The sequence below is a fragment of the Salvelinus sp. IW2-2015 genome, linkage group LG9, assembly GCF_002910315.2.
Source record: "Salvelinus sp. IW2-2015 linkage group LG9, ASM291031v2, whole genome shotgun sequence".
NCBI classification, from domain to species: Eukaryota; Metazoa; Chordata; class Actinopteri; order Salmoniformes; family Salmonidae; genus Salvelinus; species Salvelinus sp. IW2-2015.
Genome location: NC_036849.1, coordinates 20,174,975 through 20,197,435, shown reverse-complemented (window position 1 = coordinate 20,197,435; position 22,461 = coordinate 20,174,975). Strand labels below are relative to the sequence as shown.

The 22,461-nt window shown below is 41.1% G+C and overlaps 1 protein-coding gene across 1 annotated transcript in view; it reads left to right on the top strand.

Moving 5' to 3' along the window:
• Window positions 1-9,037: 9,037 nt before the first annotated feature.
• Window positions 9,038-22,461, top strand: part of LOC111968776 (dnaJ homolog subfamily C member 17) — a 56,722-nt gene continuing 43,298 nt past the window's right edge. The window contains exon 1 of the mRNA XM_023994639.2: window positions 9,038-9,244. Within this exon, the coding sequence (XP_023850407.1) occupies window positions 9,161-9,244 (84 nt within the window). The 5' untranslated portion in view covers window positions 9,038-9,160. The remainder of the gene's footprint in view (window positions 9,245-22,461) is intronic.

Here is a 22,461-nt window from a genome sequence, read left to right as displayed (position 1 = left end):
TGCTATACCCCAGAGGTTGTAAATAAACCCTTTTAAAGGTGATTTAACTTGTATCATTATTATAGGGCTGTGAAACCCATAGCTGAATGGCCTCAGACTGAGCATTTCTCACCATTTATTTATGGAGAGCAATTTCTGTTTTATAACAGGTAGTGTCCATTTATTTACAGTAGTGTGTTGATTAATTATTGCTTCTTCTGTGGAAATACAGAATAAGTATAAAAATGCCAAATATACCAAAAGCTCATAATCAGTACTGAAACATGCAAACTACAAACAATTAACCAGTTAAAGATAATGAATACATGACAACTAGACAACTTGATACAACAAGGGTTGTATAAAAATAAGAATTTGTTCTTAACTGACTTGCCTAGTTAAATAAAGGTAAAAAATATATATATATATAAAAAGAAAATACAAATATTTTATTTGAAATAATTCATAGCAAAGCCAAGAGTTGGCGATAACATGAGTACAAACAAAGTGAGTGTGTGTATGTGTGTGTAAGTGTTTGTGTGTATTATGGTGTGTATTACAATTTCCCATCATAAAAATGTATCCCCATTTCCCAATCACATATCTTCATCGATACCACAAAAAAAGCGAAAACAGAAACAGCTGTATTTTTCTCCAATCTGGAAACCCTCATAAAATTCGACATAACCTTGTAAAAAATTGTTCCCGAAGTTTGCCCTCCCCCAAATTATTTTCCTACAAATGAAGTCACACAAAAATGTGTGACTTTTCACATGAATTAAGCCACACAAAAATGCACAAAATCTGCTGAAATTGTCAGACCCTGATCTGTTTCACCTGTCCATGTGATTGTCTCCACCCCCCTCCAGGTGGCGCCCATCTTCCCCATTATCCCCTGTGTATTTATACCTGTGTTCTCTGTTGGTCCGTTGCTAGTTCGGCTTGTTTGTCAAGTCAATCAGCTCCTGCTTTTCCCAGTCTCTCTTTTTCTCGCCCTCCTGGTTTTGACCCTTGCCTGACCACTCTGCCTGCCCCTGACTCTGCCTGCTGACTTGTACCTTTGCCCCACCTCTGGATTGTTGACCTCTGCCTACTCTGAGCCTACTTGCTGACCTGTACCTTTGCCCCACCTCTGGTTGACTGACCCCTGCCTGCTCTGACTTGTCTATTGCCTGCCCCTGTTGGAATATTAAACCAATTCCACGTGTCTGCATCTTGGTATTACCTTACCATATTTGCACGAATTGAGTGTGAGATTGTGTTGCAACATTTTACAGCAATCTTTTCTATAAGTCACATGATTTCATGAGAAAAAAATGGTGTGTGTGTAATGCAAGTCAAGGTGTCCTTGATGAATGTCAACAAGATGCATAATCAGCAATGTTAAAATAACTTTTTTAGTTAGGCTAAATCGGACCAAACTAGTTCATGCCCTAAAAGCAGACAATGTTCAAATGTAGTCCATGAAGAGGTATTAGGATTACTGTATGTGCACAGGTATTCTGCTGTACAATTTCAAACAGCATTAACTACACATTTGGTCAAAATTTAAGACCGAAATCAGGCTTTGTAGTATCCGTTTTATCTTGTGACCTAGTTCAATTATCTTCCGTTTCAGAGAAAATGGAGGGTCACATTTGAAGTAACTACAAAATCCATGTAAAAACCAAGGCAAACAGCAGTGCAATGCAAAATTACTGCACTCTGGCTTTGTTGCACCATGTTTGACTGCAGCTCGCCATGTTATTCTATCGGGCTCCGAGTTCAGGCGATCCCGATCACGACACACACCGTCACACACACCATGAGAAAGACAGTGATTCAGTTATCACCAGAATAACAAGTTACAACCCAGCAGAAAAATTATGGTTGAACTCGTATTGAAAAGCAAATACCAGATAATAGTAAGAAATATGGCAAACAAAATATGTAAAAACTAGCTAGTCAAATATTTCTTAAAAGTATAAACATTCTCCGTGATGAAATAGTTCTTACCTTACGGGGAAAAGGCTTAAGGGTTACTTAAATACAACATTCAAAACATGAAATCATAACTACATAAAAAACATTGAATACAGTTGGAATGTAGTTAGAACTTTGTTTCCATCAAATAATTTACAAATACAACAAGAAAGTTTGATCAACACATTTTGCTTTTGCATTGCCCATATATTAATTTAAGGATACAATGGCAGAGTGCAGTAACAGTATTTTAGGGGTCAAAATGACTTCATAATAATATATTACATCAGTGTATCATCATTTATCTACCTACACCATTCTTGGCAGGACAGCAAAATAACTTTAAAAATATTTTTCACAGTTTCGCTGTTTGTATAGTTACTGCTCTTTGCCTTTCTAGGGCAGTATAGGCCTACACTACGAGCTGAATAATTAATTAATTTGAATGCATTCATAATCAAGGCAGATGGTCATATAGACTATGGTAGGCCTACAGTAAACAGTTAGGTTGAAAGAAAGACAGTGGGGCTCATCACAATACAATGCCTGAGGCTAGTGATGCCCAGCTCACTACCTGGATAGACACGAACATAGCCTCTTGCATTTAAATACACATGGTATGGAATCAGATCAAATCAACTTTCATTTGTCACATGCTGAATACAGCAGGTTTAGACCTTACCGTGAAATGCTTACTTACAAGCCCTAAACAAACAATGCTGTTTTAAGAAAAATAAGTGTTAAGAAAATATTTACTAAATAAACTGAAGTGACATGCTATTAGGTACTATACTATTAGGTTACAATTTCTCCTACATTAATTCTGTCATCCTCAGAAAGTTGGAGTGGACTTTCAGTCCATTACTACAAGACTGGGTTTTTAAACTATTCACTGGATGTTTCTAAGAATTACATGTTAACTTTGAAGAGCATCCCTTGGGATTTTGGGTCTGAAAGAAGACTGGCAACATTTTCCCAAGGATGTTCCAAAGTATGTCCTGAACTGTTTGAGGGTGTTTGTTTGGGTTCTGTTCCAGAAAATGAGAGGTTATTGAAATGACTCTAACATGTCAGGACTAGTTCCTATTATACTAGCCCATATTAGACTCCTCTTATCACCTATCAGCCACTCAGGAAATGCTGCAACAATGGGATTTACAGGAAAATGGCTGCATTATCTTCCCCTGCAAGCCCACATCCGGATATACAAAAGTGAAACCAGAGCATATTACGCCATAATAAACCATATGAAATGTTCATGAATGTTCCCCCTCTGTTCGAAATCAAATGTTATTTGTCACATGCGCCGAAAACAACAGGTGTAGACCTTACAGTGAAATGCTTACTTACGAGCCCTTAACTAACAATGAAGTTAAGAAAAAAAGTGTTAAGTATTTACTGAAATAAACTGAAGTAACAAATAAAAAAATATAATTAACAAATAATTATGGAGCAACAATAAAATAACAGTAGCGTGTCTATATATAGGGGGTACAGGTACAGAGTCAAAGTTTGGGGTCACTTAGAAATGTTCTTGTTTTTGAAAGAAAAGCACATTTTTTGTAATTTCCCCCCCATTTTTTGTCCAGATTCATGAAATAGTACCCGCAAAACACCAGTCTCAATGTCAACAGTGAAGAGGCAACTCCGGGATGCCGGCCTTCTAGGCAGTTAGCAAACCATGCAACTGCATGCACTGAAAGACCAAAGCTCGACAATCTCTGCCTCATTATAGCATGATCAACTGTATCAAAAGCCTTAGCAAGATCAATAAAAAGAGACACAGTGCTGTTTTTTGAGCTTCAGTGATATAATTTAAAACCTTCATGGCTGCTGTAATTGTGCTATGCTTCTTCCTGGAGCCTGATTGGTACATTGATAAAATAGAGTAAGTATATAAAAACTCTTTTAGCTGTTCACTAACAAGGGTTTCAAGTATTTTTGCCAGGGGTGAGTGCTTTGAGATTAGCCTATAATTATTTAAAAGAGTTGGATCCCCCTTTTTAAAAGAGGTAGGACAAATGCTGATTTTCAGATCTTTGGAATTTCATTACATTCCAGGGTTAGATTGAACAGACATGTAAGTGGTTCAGCTATGAAATCAGCTGCCAGTTTTAAAAAGCAGGGAGCAAGAAGATCAGTACCTGCAGGCTTTCTCTGATCTAAGGATTTCAGGGCTTTATGTTCCTCCTGCACTGAGAATGGCAAAAAGCTAAACGTTTGACCAGCTCTCACTGGTTCATCCACACAGGGTTGTACAGAGACAGAGGACACTGAATCAAACAGCCTACCAGATGATACAAAGTGCTCATTGAAACAATTCAGCATTTCAGTTTTGTCATATACAGCAACAGTGTCCTTCAATACACATGACGGTAATTAATTAACATTACTCTTACCAGACAGACTTAATAGACTTCCAAAACGTTATAGGTTCATTCAGGTTATCAGTGGTAACAGACATAAAATATTCAGACTTGGCCTTCCTGAGAAGAAAATACCACTTGGAACTGCCTAAAAAGAAGCCAATCAGCATCATAACACGATTTCCTTGCTTTAGCCCAGGCTATACTACGTTTATGATTACTACTATGGTGTTGAACGCTGAGCTGTAGTCAATGAATAGCATTCTCACATAGGTGTCCCTTTTGTCCAGGTGGGAAAGGGCAGTGTGAAGTGCAATAGAGATTGCATCATCTGTGGATCTGTTGGAACGGTATGCAATTTGGAGTGGGTCAAGGGTTTCTGGGATAATGGTGCTGATGTGAGCCATGACCAGCCTTTGAAAGCACTTCAGGGCTAAAGATGTGAGAGCTACGGGTCGGTAGTCATTTAGGCAGGTTACCTTGGTGTTCTTGGGCACAGGGACTAGGGTTGCAAAGGGTCGGAAACTTTCCGGTAAATGTTTTTTTTTTACACATTTCTTTCTAATCTTTACAGGAAACTGCCACGGGCACTATCTGATGTGTGGAAACATTTCACTGCAGCTAATATAGAAGGAAAAGCTGTGTACATTTGCAAATACAGTGCCAAATCATATGTGAAGAATGCAACAAAGATGCAGAATCATCTGGCCAAGTGCATAAAGTTACCTCAGCGCTCACAACAAGCAACCTCTGACAAAAGTCCCTCTACTTCTGTTCGAGGTGACAATTATGAATCAGGCTCATGGTCCTCCTGGAATCAGACGTTTTTTTTTACTCAATGGAGGAACGTAGTCATAGAAATGCTGATGAATGTCTTGCCCGAGCTGTGTATGCAACTGGTTCACCTCTGATGCGCACAGGCAATGTGTATTGGAAGAGATTTCTGAATGTTCTTCGCCCAGCATACACCCCTCCAACCATACATGCTTTATCTACTCATTTGCTGGATGCAGAGTTCAACAGAGTTCAAGTGAAGGTCAGGCAAATCATAGAGAAAGCAGACTGTATTGCAATCATCTCTGATGGGTGGTCGAATGTTCGTGGGCAAGGAATAATTAACAACATCATCTCCACCCCTCAACCAGTATTCTACAAGAGCACAGACACAAGGGATAACAGACACACCGGTCTCTACATTGCAGATGAGCTGAAGGCAGTCATCAATGACCTTGGACCACAGAAGGTATTTGCACTGGTGACAGACAATGCTGCGAGCATGAAGGCTGCTTGGTCTCAAGTGGAGGAGTCATACCCTCACATCACACCTATTGGCTGTGCTGCTCATGCACTGAATCTGTTCCTCAAGGACATCATGACACTGAAAACAATGGATACACTTTACAAGAGAGGCAAGGAAATGGTTAGGTATGTGAAGGGTCATCAAGTTATAGCAGCAATCTACCTCAACAAGCAAAGTGAGAAGAATAAGAGCACCACATTGAAGCTGCCCAGAAACACCTGTTGGGGTGGTGTTGTCATCATGTTTGACAGTCTCCTGGAGGGGAAGGAGTCACTCCAAGAAATGGCCATATCACAGTCTGCTGATATGGACAGCCCCATCAAGAGGATCCTCCTGGATGAGGTATTTTGGGAGAGAGTGGTAAGCAGCCTGAAACTCCTGAAACCTACAGCAGTAGCCATTGCACGGATTCAGGGAGACAATGCCATCCTGTCTGATGTTCAGACTCTGCTTGCAGATATAAGAGAAGAAATCCGTACTGCCCTGCCCACTTCACTGTTGCTCCAAGCAGAGGAAACTGCAGTTCTGAAATACATCAAAAAGCGTGAAGACATCTGCCTTCAAGCCCATACACGCCGCAGGGTACATGTTGGACCCCAAGTATGCTGACAAGAGCATCCTGTCTGGTGCAGAGATCAGTAAGGCCTATGGTGTCATCACTACCGTGTCTTGCCACCTTGGCCTGGATAAGGGCCAGGTTCTTGGCAGTCTGGCAAAGTACACTTCCAAGCAAGGGCTTTTGGATGGAGATGCAATATTGCAGTCGTGCCAACATATCTCATCAGCCATGCTTCCATCTTCCAAATCCCACCAACATCAGCCTCCTCAGAGCGCAACTGGTCCTTGTTTGGGAACACACACACCAAAGCATGCAACAGGCTGACCAATACAAAGGTTGAAAAATTGGTGGCCATCCGGGCAAATTTGAGGCTTTGAGCCTGACAACGAGCCATTCTCAACAAGGTTGGAAAGTGACAGTGAAGATGAGGTCTCAGAGTCTGATGTTCAAGAGGTGGACATTGAGGAGGTCCAGGGAGAAGACAAGGAAGCCTCAGAGGAAGACAGCCTAGAAACTAAAGCTTTGGTTATCATTTACAGATGTACAGTATTTTGAAAATGTTTTTGGGAGATGCGATACCAAACATGTTGGTATTACAGACTCGGTCAGGTACAGGTTGAAAATGTCAGTGAAGACACTTGCCAGTTGGTCAGCGCATGCTCGGAGTACACATCCTTGTAATCCTTCTGGCCCTGCGGCCCTGTGAATGTTGGCCTGTTTAAAGGTCTTACTCACATCGGCTACGTAGTGTGATCACACAGTCGTCCGGAACAGCTGATTCTCTCAGGCATGCTTCAGTGTTGCTTGCCTCGAAGCAAGCATAGAAGTTATTTAGCTCGTCTGGTAGGCTTGTGTCACTGGGTAGCTCGTGGCTGTGCTTCCCTTTGTGGTAATAGTTTGCAAGCCCTGCCACATTGGACGAGCGTCGGAGTCGGTGTTCTACAATTCAATCTTAGTCCTGTATTGACGCTTTGCCTGTTTGATGGTTCATCGGAGGGCATAGCGGGACTTCTTATAAGCGTCCAGGTTAGAGTCCTGCTCCTTGAAAGCGGCAGCTCTACCCTTTAGCTCAGTGCGGATGTTGCCTGTAATCCATGGCTTCTGGTTGTGGTATGTACGTATGGTCACTGTGGGGACGAGGTCATCAATGCACTTATTAATGATGCCAGTGACTGATGTGGTGTACTCCTCAATGTCATCGGAAGAATCCCAGAACTTATTCCAGTCTGTGCTAGCAAAACAGTACTGTAGCTTAGCATCTCCGTCATCTGACCACTTCCTTATTGAGCGAGTCACTGGTACTTCCTGCTTTAGTTTTTGCTTGTAAGCAGGAATCAGGAGGATAGAGTTATGGGCAGATTTGCCAAATGGAGGGCGAGGGAGAGCTTTGTACACGTCTCTGTGTGTGGAGTAAAGGTGGTCTAGAGTTTTTCCCCCCTCTGGTTGCACATTTAACATGCTGGTAGAAATTAGGTTAAACAGATTCAAGTTTTCCTGCATTAAAGTCCCCGGCCACTAGGAGCGCCGCCTCTGGATGAGCATTTTCTTGTTTGCTTATGGCCTTATACAGCTTGTTAGTGCCATCTTAGTGCCAGCATCGGTTTGTGGTGGTAAATATACAGCTACGAAAAATATAGATGAAAACTCTTGGTAAATAGTATGGTCTACAGCTTATCATGTGAAACTCTACTTCAGGTGAGCAAAACCTTGAGACTTCTTTAATATTGGATTTCATGCACCAGCTATTATTTTCAAATGGACACAGACCGCCACCCCTTGTCTTACCGGAGGCAGCTGTTCTATCTTGCTGATGGATCAAAAACTCTGCCAGCTGTATGTTATCCATGTCGTTGTTCAGCCACGACTCGGTGAAACATAAGATATTAGTTTTTAATATTCTGTTCGAAGGATAGTATTGATCGGAACTCATCCATTGTGTTATCCAATTATTGCACGTTGGCTAATTGGACTGATGGTAGAGGGGGATTACTCACTCGCCGTCGGATCCTTACAAGGCACCCCGACCTACGTCCCTGATATCTCCGTCTCTTCTTCATGCGAATGACGGGGATTTGGGCCTTGTCGGGTGTCTGAAGAAAATCCTTCACGTCCGACTCATTAAAGAAAAAATCAGCGCCAGTATGAGGTGAGTAATCACTGTCCTGATATCCAGAAGCTATTTTCGGTCATAAGAAATGGTGGCTTAATTTGTACTTATGTAAAAAATAAAAACACACACACACAATAGCACAATTGGTTATGAGCCCGTAAAACGTCAGCCATCTCTTCTGACGCCATCATTCTGTTACCCTTGTTTTACAGTTTTTTCAAATGTATGTTAATTAATATAATATATGCCATTTAGTAGACACTTTTATCCAATGCAACTTACAGTCATTTGGCAAACATTTCACGTTTCAAATGTATGTTAATATAATATATGCCATTTAGTACACTTTTATCCAATGCAACTTACAGTAATTTGGCAAACATTTCACGTTCAGGTCGTCCCTGGAATCGAAACCAATATCCTGGCATTGCAAGCGCCATCTTCTACCAACTACCATACTGTACCAGACTGGCCAATATAATATAACTATAATGGCCAGTCTGGTACGGTTTACATATAACACATTGACTCCAAAAAGTTTATTTATTTTTTCATTATTTTCTAAATTTTCATATAACAATGATATCTGAAACTGATCACAGTAAAGTCAGGAAAACTATTTGAATATACCAAACTAAAAAACAAATAATCAAAATGCTTGCAAAGGTCAATACCTACAATTTTATTTCACAATTATCATTCGAGTCCGTAATAAATTGTTTAGTGCACTTTAACTATACCTCCCATGATGCATTGTTTTCAGGAAGTGGATGCGTCAGAGTTGAAAGTTCAAAACGTCCAACCCAAATGCTACAACAACAAACATCTTCAGGACGTTGATATTACGTTTGTTTTGTTATTTTATTGTAAGAAATAAAGATAAAATGACAGGAAATAAGGCGAAAGACCTTTTGCAGATGGACCTGTATGGTCTACTGGGTATAGAAGGCACAGCGACGGCGAAAGAGGTGAGTGATAGCTAGCTAACTTGCTAAGATTCTAACTAGGCTAGCTAGCCAACGTTAGATTGCTTGCAAATTTTGACGCCTTGTAGCTTATGAGCAGTTTAGCTAGCTAGTTGCTTTGAAGTTGGTACAGTACAAATACAATGTATTCGTTACATGCTTCGTAAAAAACAGGTGTAGACTACAGTGAAATGCTTACCTACGGGCCCTTCCCAACATTTCAGAGATATAAAATAGATAAATAATTGAAAGTAAAACACGTAACTACACGTTAATAATTATACACAATGAGTAAAACGATAACTTGGCTATATACACGGGGTTCCAGTACCGAGTCGATGTATATGGTCATAAAACTAGGAATAAAGTGACAGATAATGAACAGTAGCAGCAGTCAAAAAAGTTTGTGCAAAAATGGGTCGGTCAATGCAGATAGTCTGGGGTAGCTGTTTGGTTAACTGTTTAGCAGTCTTATGGCTTGGGGTAGAAGCTGTTCAGAGTCCTGTTGGTTCCAGATTTGGTGCATCGGTACAACTTGCCCTGTGTGTTCTACGAGTAAAATATCTTCAAATGGCCACTAAGTGGCAGCATAGTACCATTCACAATTCTATGTAATTTAGTAGTCCTATGAATGATGACGTTTTTGATTCAGAGCAGTGGTGGAAAACGTATCCAATTGTCATACTTGAGTAAAAGTAAAGATATATTTTCTGTTAAGGTGACTCAAGTAAAAGTGAAAGTCACGCAGTAAAATACTAATTGAGTAAAAGTATTTGGTTTTAAATATACTTAAGTATCACAAGTAAATGTAATGACTAAAATATACTTAAGTATCAAAAGTAAAATTAAAAATAATTACAAATCCTTTATATTAAGCAAAACAGACGGCACTATTTTATTATATAGATTTATTTACGGATATCCAGGGGCACACTAACACTTAGACATCATTTACAAATGAAGCATTTGTGTTTAGTGAGTTCGCCAGGTCAGAGGCAGGGATGCTCTCTTGATGTGTGAATTGGACCATTTTCCTGTCCTGCTGAGCATTAATTATGTAACAAGTAATTTTGGGTGTCAGGGAGAATGTATGGAGTAAAAAGCACATTATTTTCTTTAGGAATGTATTAAAGTAAAAAATATACCCCAAAAAACGACTTAAGTAGTACTTTAAAGTATTTTTACTTAAGTACTTTACTCCACTGATTGGGATGCTGCAGGGATCTATTCATCCCGCCGATTCTGTTGCAAAACGTTTCTCAAACGGAAGCAAACGGAACAGGGAGGGACTTTTGATAGGGCTGCGGCGGTCATAAAATTTTGTCTGCAGGTTATTGTCATGCAAAAGACTACCGGTCTCACGGTAATTGACCTTTAATTAACAAAAACACGTTTAGCATCTTCAGGCCTCCACACATACTAGCCGCTGATGTCCACCTTTGGAACATCTGCATTTAAAAAAAGTCTAATCTATTTAATATAAATCCATTATTTATTTCAGTCAGATCTAAGGAAACATGATATAAAGAAAATGTATTTCAGAAGAACAGAAAGAGTTTGCCTACTGTAGGCCTATGTTATCTGGCTATGCTCCCATGCCATAGGCTGTAGGCTTGTTAATTTAGCTGACAAGATATGCTTATAAGTGCTATTATTTTATCAGATTAAATAGTAAAAAGAATATAAATTAATTTAGCTTATTAAAATAGAAAGGATATTTTTCCCTTTACAGAGCGAGTGCGCATATGAAGTGGCTATGTTGATAATTTGACACAGGTCCTATATGCTGGATTTTGAGTTATTTAGCAACTTTAGTTGTGAATTATACAAACCTTAGAATGCCTTAGAAATTAAAACGTATATGGGCTGCATAATGCGACTATAGCCTATTGATGATTTGAGAAAGTAGCAACAAAAGCTTGCACTCTGCTTGCCTCAGGCGGACAGCTGTTCTCTTATCAAGTGATCATATTTTCACCCATCAAACTATTCTCAATTTAATCTTGTCTTTACTAATATGTAAAATAAGTTTGATGGGGTTGAGGTCAGGACTCTGTGCAGGCCAGTCAAGTTCTACCACACTGATCTCGACAAACCATTTCTGCATGGACCTCGCTTTGTGCATGGGGACATTGTTATGCATGCTGAAACAGGAAAGGGCCATCCCAAACTGTTGCCACAAAGTTGGAAGCACAGAATCGTCTAGAATGTCATTGTATGCTGTAGCATTAAGATTTCCCTTCGTTGGAACTAAGGGGCCTATCCCAAACCATGAAAAACAGCCCCAGACCATTATTCTTCCTCTACCAAACTTTACCATTGGCACTATGTATTCGGGCAGGTAGCGTTCTCCTGGCATCTGCCAAACCCAGATTTGTCCATCGGACTGCCAGATGGTGACGCGTGATTCATCACTCCAGATAACGCGTTTCCACTGCTCCAGAGTTCAATGGCGGTGAGCTTTACAGCACTCCAGTCGACCCCTGCATTGCACATGGTAATCTTGGCGCTTGTGTGCGGCTGCTCAGCCATGGAAACCCATTTCATGAAGCTCCTGACAAAGTTCTTGTGTTGACGTTGCTTCGAGGCAGTTTGGAACTAGGTAGTGAGTGTTGAAACCGAGGAAAGATGATTTTTACGCACTCTGTGCTTCAGCACTTGGTGGTCCCTTTCTGTGTGCTTGTGTGGCCTATCACTTCACTTCACAGCACCTACAGTTGACCGGGACAGCTCTAGTACAGCAGAAATTTTACAAACTTACTTGTTGGAAAGGTGGCATAATATGACGGTGCCATGTTGAAAGTCACTGAGCTCTTCAGTAAGGTCATTCTGCTGTCAAAACAAATTTGATTGGTCACCTACATGTGATTAGCAGATGTTATTGTGGGTGTAGCGAAATGCTTGTGCTTCTAGCTCCGACAGTGCAGTAATATCTAACAAGTAATATCTAACAAATTACACAACATATACCCTATACACACATCTAAGTAGGAATGAATTAAGACTATATACATATGGACGGGCGATGTCAGAGCGGAACCAGACTAAGATACAGTTGAATAGAATACAGTATATACATATGAGATGAGTAATGCCAGACATGTAAACATTATTAAAGTGACTAGTGTTCCATTCCTTAAAGTGGCCAGTGATTTCTAGTATATGGCTAATAGGCAACAGCCTCTAATGTGCTAATGATGGCTGTTTAACAGTCTGATGGCCTTGATAGAAGCTGTTTTTCAGTCTCCTGGTCCCAGCTTTGATGCGCCTGTACTGACCTCGCCTTTTAGATGATAGCCAGGTGAACAGGCAGTGGCTCGGGTGGTTGATGTCCTTGATTATCTTTTTGGTCTTCCTGTGACATCGGGTGCTGTAGGTCTCCTGGAGGGTGAGTAGTTTCCCTCTGGTAATGCGTTGGTCAGACCACACAACCCTCTGGAGAGCCTTGCGGTTGCGGGGGGGGCAGTTGCCGTACCGGGCGGTGCAGTTGCCGTACCAGGCGGTGATACAGCCCTAGGGTGGCAGGTAAGGTAGAGGTAATATGATCCTTGACTAGTCTCTCAAAGCACTTTGTGATGACAGAAGTGAGTGCTAGTCATTTAGTTCAGTTACCTTAGCTTTCTTGGGTACAATAACAATGGTGGCCATCTTGAAGCATGTGGGGACAACAGACTGGGATAGAGAGAGATTGAATATGTCCGTGAACACACCAGCCAGCTGGTCTGCACATGCTCTGAGGACGCGGCTAGAGATGCCGTCTGGGCCAGCAGCCTTGCGAGGGTTTTACTCACGTCTGCCACGGAGAAGGAGAGCCCACAGTCCTTGGTATCAGGCCGCGTCGGTGGCACTGTGCTATCCTCAAAGCGTGCAAAGAATGTGTTTAGCCTGTCCGGAAGCAAGACGTCGGTCTCGGCGATGTGGCTGGTTTTCCTTTTGTAGTCCGTGATTGTCTGTAGTCTCTGCCACATACGTCTCGTTTCTGAGCCGTTGAATTGCGACTCCACTTTATCTCTATACTGACGTTTAGCTTGTTTGATTGCCTTGCGGAGTGAATAACTACACTGTTTATATTCTGCCATATTACCAATTCACTTGCATGGTTAAATGCAGTGGTCATGATTCTCGTTTCGTGCGAATGCTACCATCTATTCACGGTTTCTGGTTAGGGTAGGTTTTAATTGTCACAGTGGGTACTACATCTTCAATACACTTCCTTATAAACTCAGTCACCGTATCCGTGTATCGTCTAGATTCTTTTCGCAAGCTACATGGGACATATCCCAGTCCACGTGATCAAAACAATTCTGAAGCGTGGATTCTGTTTGGTCAGACCAGTGTTGAATAGTTTGAAGCACGGGTACTTCCTGTTTGAGGTTCTGCCTATATGACGGGAGGAGCAAGATGGAGATGTGGTCAGATTTGCCGAAAGGAGGTCGGGGGAGGGCCTTGTAAGCATTCCGGAAGTTTGAATAGCAATGGTCGAGAGTCTTAGCAGGCGAGTAGTACAGTCGATATGTTGATAGAGCTTCGGCAGCCTAGTCCTCAGATTTGCTTTGTTAAAATCCCCAGCTACAATAAATGCGTCCTCAGGATATGTGGTTTCCAGTTTGCATAAAGTCCAGTGAAGTTCTTTGAGGGCCGTTGAGGTGGATGTCAACGGCCGTGGCAAAGTTTCCTGCAAAGTTTTCTAAGAGCTAGTCGCGAAGCTGCCATCTCCGTCTGCGCCATCTTCAAAGTTTGTCTATGGAGATTTCATGTCTGTGTGCTCGATTCTTATACACCTTGTCAGCAACGGGTGTGGCAGAAATAGCCGAATCCACTAATTTGAATGGGTGTCCACATACTTTTCTATACAGTGGGGCAAAAAAGTATTTAGTCAGCCACCAATTGTGCAAGTTCTCCCACTTAAAAAGATGAGAGCCTGTAATTTTCATCATAGGTACACTTCAACTATGACAGACAAAATGAGAATTTTTTTTCTCCAGAAATTCACATTGTAGGATTTTTAATGAATTTATTTGAAAATTATGGTGGAACACGACGAGTTGAGTTTTTACCAAAAAGTTATATTTTGGTTTCATCTGACCATATGACATTCTCCCAATCTTCTTCTGGATCATCCAAATGCTCTCTAGCAAACTTCAGGCAGGCCTGGACATGTACTGGCTTAAGCAGGGGCAACGTCTGGCACTGCAGGATTTGAGTCCCTGGCGGCGTAGTGTGTTACTGATGGTAGGCTTTGTTACTTTGGTCCCAGCTCTCTGCAGGTCATTCACTAGGTCCCCCGTGTGGTTCTGGGATTTTGCTCACCGTTCTTGTGTCATTTTGACCCCACGGGGTGAGATCTTGCGTGGAGCTCCAGATCGAGGGAGATTATCAGTGGTCTTGTATGTCTTCCATTTCCTAATAATTGCGCCCACAGTTGATTTTCTTCAAACCAAGCTGCTTACCTATTGCAGATTCAGTCTTCCCAGCCTGGTGCAGGTCTACAATTTTGTTCTCTGGTGTCCTTTGACAGCTCTTTGGTCTTGGCCATAGTGGAGTTTGGAGTGTGACTGTTTGAGGTTTTGGACAGGTGTCTTTTATACTGATAACAAGTTCAAACAGGTGCCATTAATACAGGTAACGAGTGGAGGACAGAGGAGCCTCTTAAAGAAGAAGTTACAGGTCTGTGAGAGCCAGAAATCTTGCTTGTTTGTAGGTGACCAAATACTTATTTTCCACATAATTTGCAAATAAATTAATAAAAAATCCTACAATGTGATTTTCTGGAATTGTTTTTCTCATTTTGTCTGTCATAGTTGAAGTGTACCTTTGATGAAAATTACAGGCCTCTCTCATCTTTTTAAGTGGGAGAACTTGCACAATTGGTGGCTGACTAAATACTTTTTTGCCCCACTGTATATAGTGTATAAGAACACTTTCACTCCACGTATCAAGCACTGTTTGAGGAGCATGGTCTCGCTGCCCGACTGTTGATATTCCGCCCAAACTCTGTATGTCATGGGCTTTCAAATCTTGTTCCTGAAGCTACCCAGTGCTTAATTTGGGAAACCAAGTGAAATCTGTTCGGGAACATCAATAGTAACAAGTTTTCGCAACTAAACATATTTCACTAAACTGTTTACAATCCGTCTGCGCGCTGAAGAAGGGAATAAAGGAGCGAGAGGAGGAGATGGAAATGCATGGTGGTGAGATTCTGTATAGCTGAAGATAATGTGTCACTCAATTCATTCTGAAAATAAAATAAAAGTCCCTACTCTAAATCAAATACAAATTCACCAATTGTAGTCTTAACAGTAAGCCACCCTGCATAATCAATAAACCAACAGCATCGCCTAGGGCTATGTCCTCTACCAGATCATGGATAGACATTTTGGTGCACAAGGTAACCAGTCCATTCAGTATGCATAATAATACAGTCCTCACTCAAAGGAGATGACTCAAATTTGTTTAATTTTGGAGTGTAGGCTAGACCAATTATGTACCAAACATTTCTTTAATCAATTTTGATTTATGTTTTTCTTCCATGTATAATGTGCGGTAGGCTATGTATTGTATAATGGCACAATCATAGTTTTAATTCAGTTTTTTTTCGGGCTTGGGCTCATAAGTCTTGCATATGCATAAGCTCTAATATGCATATGGATGTTTTTTTATGATTAATTATCACCTTAGAAAGCACTGTCTGTTGTGTTAGGCTTCGAAACAACATCCACAATAACCATGTTTTACACTGTTTCAACCTGTTGTTGAACTTCTTTCTTCAACTTGATTATCACAGTGAGGTGAGTTTAAAAAGTATGATAGGCCTACTGTTTTGATGTGTTTGATGTGAATTTCCATTGCATTGATGTCAGAGTGCTTCCTTAGAGGGACAATAGAGCCCTGAGTACCAGACTTAGGACCTGATGGTAGTTAGCAAGTTGGGTACTACCAAAGCATGTCCAGAGTGCGTAGTAGGAGATTATCGTGACTCAATGGTAACGTGCAATTTTACTGCGGTTATGACTGCCGATGTGGCGGTAATACGGTCTCCGCAACAGCCTAAGGGACCTACCTGAATTTGTCCAATAGAAACGCTTGTTCTGCTGTTTGCTTCCATTTGGTTCTTAAATGGTAAACTGTTTCCGTAATGAATACACCCCTGGCATAGCATATGAAGGAAACATGCAGATGCAGGGCAACACCACCTGGACCAGATGTCTTTTGAAATAATAAATCATGCTTATAAACCTAGCCAATACATCATGTTGCCACTGTCTCTGGCAGCACTATTCTCTCAAGTTATTTCAAAACAGAACTGGTTGAGACAGCATTTGGATCAATTCAAGAAACAAATTATCTGCCTCAATATCTTTTGTTTGCAGATCATAAATTGTACTGCAATCTGCATGTTCAACAAGTATCATGTTTGATTGCTTGCTCAAGCAAAAAGCTGCTCCACCCAATTGAAACAGAATGTAACAGGTTAGTCTGATTGATTTTATGTGCAGACATGGGTATTGGGTTTACTCTGGGAAGATTCCCCTTCCCTTGTCCCATTTTACCTGCTCAGATTCATGCTCCATGGGTGATAGGCCTACATGTGTGTCCCTAAATCCAGTAATTTTCACAACCACCTTCTTGTTAAGTTTCCAGCTCTCAAAATCCGCAGGCCAGAAGGAAATTAACATTGCTGACAAATTGAGGGAAGAACTTAATTTCTTAATTGGATTTCAAAGTCCCATCCGCCCCAGAGGAGTATGTTGGGGAAGTTGGTGGTTGTGGCTTTGACAGAAAGAGTCCCCGAAATGGCGAGTCAAGTTCTGTGAGGTCTACTGATGGTCAGGATAGATAGTTTGCTGTAGTGTGTACACAAGTGAGTGTGTGGAGACTGGAAGGCCTTAAAAACAAGTGGTGAAATCTATGAATACAGCTACTTTGTCACAGTTGTTTTTGCCCAATGCTACACCAGCAGGACTGCTGTTTATCATTGAGAGAGGAAATACCCCTCCAGGAACATGTTAATGTGGGCTTACCACAACTTGTAAACCATTCCCTGACGTATCCCGGCTTCCTGTTACTCCTCCTGGTTTGAATGATCTGTCGTTATCTCTGGTATCGAAATTCCTCTCATTTTGGGTTGCTGATATTATAGCCAGGGAGCTGGAGTTGGTAGCTCGGAACCTGTTGTTTATGCACGTCACCGAGTGACTCGTTATCTGGACCCAGATTTAAAAAAAAAACCGTTCTCCCTAGAATTGGTATATTACCCGTAATGTTCTTCTGTTTGAGTGTCCCGTTTTCTGAGTGTTAGGAGAATATTCCATCAATGTCCCACCAAACATACACAGAACGTGGTTGCCATGTTCTCAGAATGTAACATATTTATGTTCTAGACACGTTTCATGGGAATGATGCAAGAACATTTCTGTGTATCAGTTGTCAGGACGCTGCCTGATGGTTCCAAAGATACGTCCCCCCCCCCCCAAAAAATATATAACTACATATCACACCTTATTATCGTTGCCAAGCCCATCAAGACCCTGGTTGGTGAAACACTGATCCATTCAAAGCTTTTTTTTTGACTGTGCAAGGTTAGGGATATACACACACACACACACACACACACACACACACACACACAAACAGTGCTTTTAACATAGTCTTTTCAACTTACATATTTGACCCTTTGACATGCATGATTACGTTGTGCATGTTAATTTATACAGTGTTGGTGGCCTGGGTTCGAGACCCGCTTGGGGAGTCACCATACTTTCACATTCTTAGCAATATACAGTACCAGTCAAAAGTTTGGACACACCTACACATTCAAGGGTTTTTCTTTATTTCTACTATTTTCTACATTGTAGAATAATAGTGATGACATCAAAACTATGAAATAACACATATGGAATCAAACTAATCAAAACATATTTTAGATTCTTCAAAGTAGCCACCCTTTGCCTTGATGACAGCTTTGCACACTCTTGGCATTCTCCCAACCAGCTTCATGAGGAATGCTTTTCCAAACAGTCTTGAAGGAGTTCCTACATATGCTGAGTACTTGTTGGCTGCTTTTCCTTCACTCTGCAGTCCAACTCATCCCAAACCATCTCAATTGGGTTGCGGTCGGGTGATTGTGGAGGCCAGGTCATCTGACGCAGCACTCCATCACTCCCCTTGGTCAAATAGCCCTTACACAGCCTGGAGGTGTGTTTTGGGTCATTGTCCTGTTGATAAACAAATGATAGCCCCGCTAAGCGCAAACCAGATGGGATGGCGTATCGGTGCAGAATGCAAGCCTCTTATTCTTATTGGTGTCCCTTAGTAGTGGTTTCTATGCAGCAATTCGACCATGATTCATTCACCCAGTCTAATCTGAACAGTTGATGTTGAGATGTGTCTGTTACTTGAACTCTGTAAAGCATTTATTTGGGCTGCAATCTGAGTCAGAGGAGACTGCATGAATCAGGCCTTCGTGGTCGAATTGCTGCAAGGAAACCACTACTAAAGGACACCAATAAGAAGAAGATACTTGCTTGGGCCAAGAAACACGAGCAATGGACATTAGACCGGTGGTCCAAATTTTAGATTTTTGGTTCCAACTACTGTGTCTTTGTGAGACGCAGAGTAGGTGAACGGATGATCTCGGCATGTGTGGTTCCCACCTTGAAGCATGGAGGAAGAGGTGTGATGGTGTGGGGGTGCTTTGCTGGTGACACTGTCTGTGATTTATTTAGAATTCAAGGCCCACTTAACCAGCATGGCTACCACAGCATTCTGCAGTGATACGCCATCCCATCTGGTTTGCTCTTATTTGGACTATCATTTGTTTTTCAACAGGACAATGAACCAACACACACCTCCAGGCTGTGTAAGGGCTATTTGACCAAGGGGAGTGATGGAGTGCTGCGTCAGATGACCTGGCCTCCACAATCACCCGACCTCACCCGAATTGAGATGGTTTGGGATGAGTTGGACCGCAGAGTGAAGGAAAAGCAGCCAACAAGTGCTCAGCGTATGTGGGAACTCTTTCTGTTGGAAAAGCATTCCAGGTGAAGCTGATTGAGAGGATGCCAAGAGTGTGTAAGGGTGGCTACTTTGTAGAATCTAAAATATATTTTGTTGAACACTTTTTTGGTTACTACATGATTCCATATGTGTTTTTTTCATAATTTTGATGTCTTCACTATTATTCTACAATGTAGAAAATATGACATCACATCAGAAAATATTTATAGCTAAACTGGAATTACAAGTACAGATATCCACTAAAAAATCTTTACATAAATTAGATCATTAAAAACACGTTGAAATATAGCATTGGGCTGAATTAGCTAGCTAGCTTTCTTACCTAAAGAAGAAGCGCCTTGTGGGAAGTCCTCCATGTTGCAATGTGGCTACCGGTTAGCTACCTGGAGATATAAACATGTTGATCCAGCCAACAAAAAGGCTGGCTATCATATTTGAGTAACATGGCATTGTAGATTTGCAAGCACACAGAGATCATTTCACGCAAGCACAGTTACATTTCGAGAGGGCGCAGGCAAGTATACCGAGAAATGGGAGATGCTGTGCTCTACACTTCATTTCTTGCTCTCAATTCCACTTTCTGGCCAATCAACATTTGTGTCCGAGCTCTCAACTATCTCTGTTCCTCAACATGATCCTCTGCGCCCTTAAGATTTTTATCTGAACTTAGAACCCTCTCCACCCGCGCTCAACATTATTTTCCACGTTCTTGACATGCCCCCATGCGAACTTCGAATTGTGAGACTGAAATGACACCATAGTTTTCGCTCACAGGACTGCCACTGACTGGATGTTTTTTGTTTGTCGCACCATTCTTGGTAAACCCTAGACATTATCGTGCGTGAAAAGCCCAGGAGGGCAGCCGTTTCTGAGATACTGGATCGTTTTGCCCATTCTAGCATTCAATCGAACAGTAACTGAATGCTTCGACGCCTGTCTGCCTGCTTTATATAACAAGCCACAGCCACGTGACTCACTGTCTATAAGAGCGATCCATTTTCGTGAATGGGGTGGTGTACCTAATAAACAGTATGGTGAGTGTATAGTGCTAAGAATGTGACAGACTTCCCTAGCGTGTCTCGAACCCAGGCTACCAGCACCAATGACTAACGCCCGAACCACTTTCCCAATAAGGGATATCTCTAGAGCATGTGCTTATTAGGCCAGTATAGTTAGGCACTGTCCAGAAGAAACCCTAACCCCTCGTCCTTAGGCACTTGTGTAGATGTGAAACAACTTGATAAGTGTAAGCAATAGGGAAAATGCACTTTGAAGTGTACTTTTAACAGAGCTGAGATTTACTTAGGGAAATATTTTATTTATAATAGTGATTCAGGAGTATTATTAAAACAGGTTAATATGCCCCACCAACATTGGACAACTATACAGAATTCCCTTAAATTGCTGAAATAAGTGAATAAAATTGTCAGATTTAACTGATACCTTACACGGACATGGTGGCGTAGCAGGAAGTTCAGAGTACCATGAACCAAGAGGTTGTGAGTTCACATCCCAGGCGAGGACATGTTGAATAATAATTATTGATTAATTGAACATGCAAAATGCAATCATGTATATCAAAATGTGTAAAGTATGTAAATTGAAAACACTGTATATTAAGCACTGTGTGTGTGAGTATCAATAAACCTTGCCAACAGAAAAAGACTTATGAATGGATCATTGGTTCACCAATCAGGGCTTTTATTGGCTCGGCAACAGTAACAAGACGTGATGTGTGTATACATACATACTACCGTTCAAAAGTTTGGGGTCACTTCGAAATTTTGGTCCATTAAAATAACATCAAATTGATCAGAAATACAGTGTAGACATTGTTTATGTTGTAAATTACTATTGTAGCTGGAAACGGCTGATATTTAATGGAATATCTACATAGGTGTACAGAAGCCCATTATCGGCAACCATCACTCCTGTGTTCCAATGGCACGTTGTGTTAGCTAATCCAAGTTTATAATTTTAAAAGGCTAATTGGTCATTAGAAAACCCTTTTTAGCACAGCTGAAAACTGTTGTTTCTGATTAAAGAAGCAATAAAACTGGCCTTCTTTAGACTAGTTGAGCATCGGCATTTGTGGGTTTGATTACAGGCTCAAAAGGACAAGAAACAAAATAACTTTCTTCTGAAACCCATCAGTCTATTCTTGTTCTGAGAAATGAAGGCTATTCCATGTGAGAAATTGCCAAGAAACTGAAGATCTCGTACAACGCAGTGTACTACTCCCTTCTTAGAACAGCACAAACTGGCTCTAACCAGAATAGAAAGAGGAGTGCGAGGCCCCGGTGCGCAACTGAGCAAGAGGACAAGTACATTAGAGTGTCTAGTTTGAGAAACAGACGCCCCACAAGTCCTCAACTTGCAGCTTCATTAAATAGTACCCGCAAAACACCAGTCTCAACGTCAACAGTGAAGAGGCGACTCCGGGATGCTGGCCTTCTAGGCAGAGTTCCTCTGTCCAGTGTCTGTGTTCCTTTGCCCATCTTAATCTTTTTTATTTTTATTGGCCAGTCTGAGATAAAGCTTTTTCTTTGCAACTCTGCCTAGAAGGCCAGCATCCCGGAGTCACCTCTTCACTGTTGACGTTGAGAGTAGTGTTTTGCGGGTACTATTTAATGAAGCTGCCATTTTGAGCCTGTAATCAAACCCACAAATGCTGATGATCCAGATACTCAACTAGTCTAAAGAAGGTTTTCAGCTGTGCTAACATAATTGCAAGCGGGTTTTCTAATGATCAATTAGCCTTTTAAAATCATAAACTTGGATTAGCTAACACAACATGCCATTGGAACACAGGAGTGAAGGTTGCTGATAATGGGCCTCTGTACGCCTATGTAGATATTCCATTAAAAAACAGCCGTTTCCAGCTTCAATAGTCATTTACAACATTAACAATGTCTACACTGTATTTCTGATCAGTTTGATGTTATTTTAATTGACAAAAAAATAGATTTTCTTTCAAAAACAAGAATTTCTAAGTGACCCCAAACTTTTGAACGGTAGTGTATATTTTTTTATAAACATGCTTTTGCAACTTTCCCAAGAAACGTGTCTAGAATGTTAATATCTTATGTTTTGAGAACATGGCAACCATGTTCTGTGTGTGTTTGGTTGGACATTGATGGAATATTCTCCTAACCCACAGAACTGGACACATGAATGTTCTTGCAATATTCCCATGAAACGTG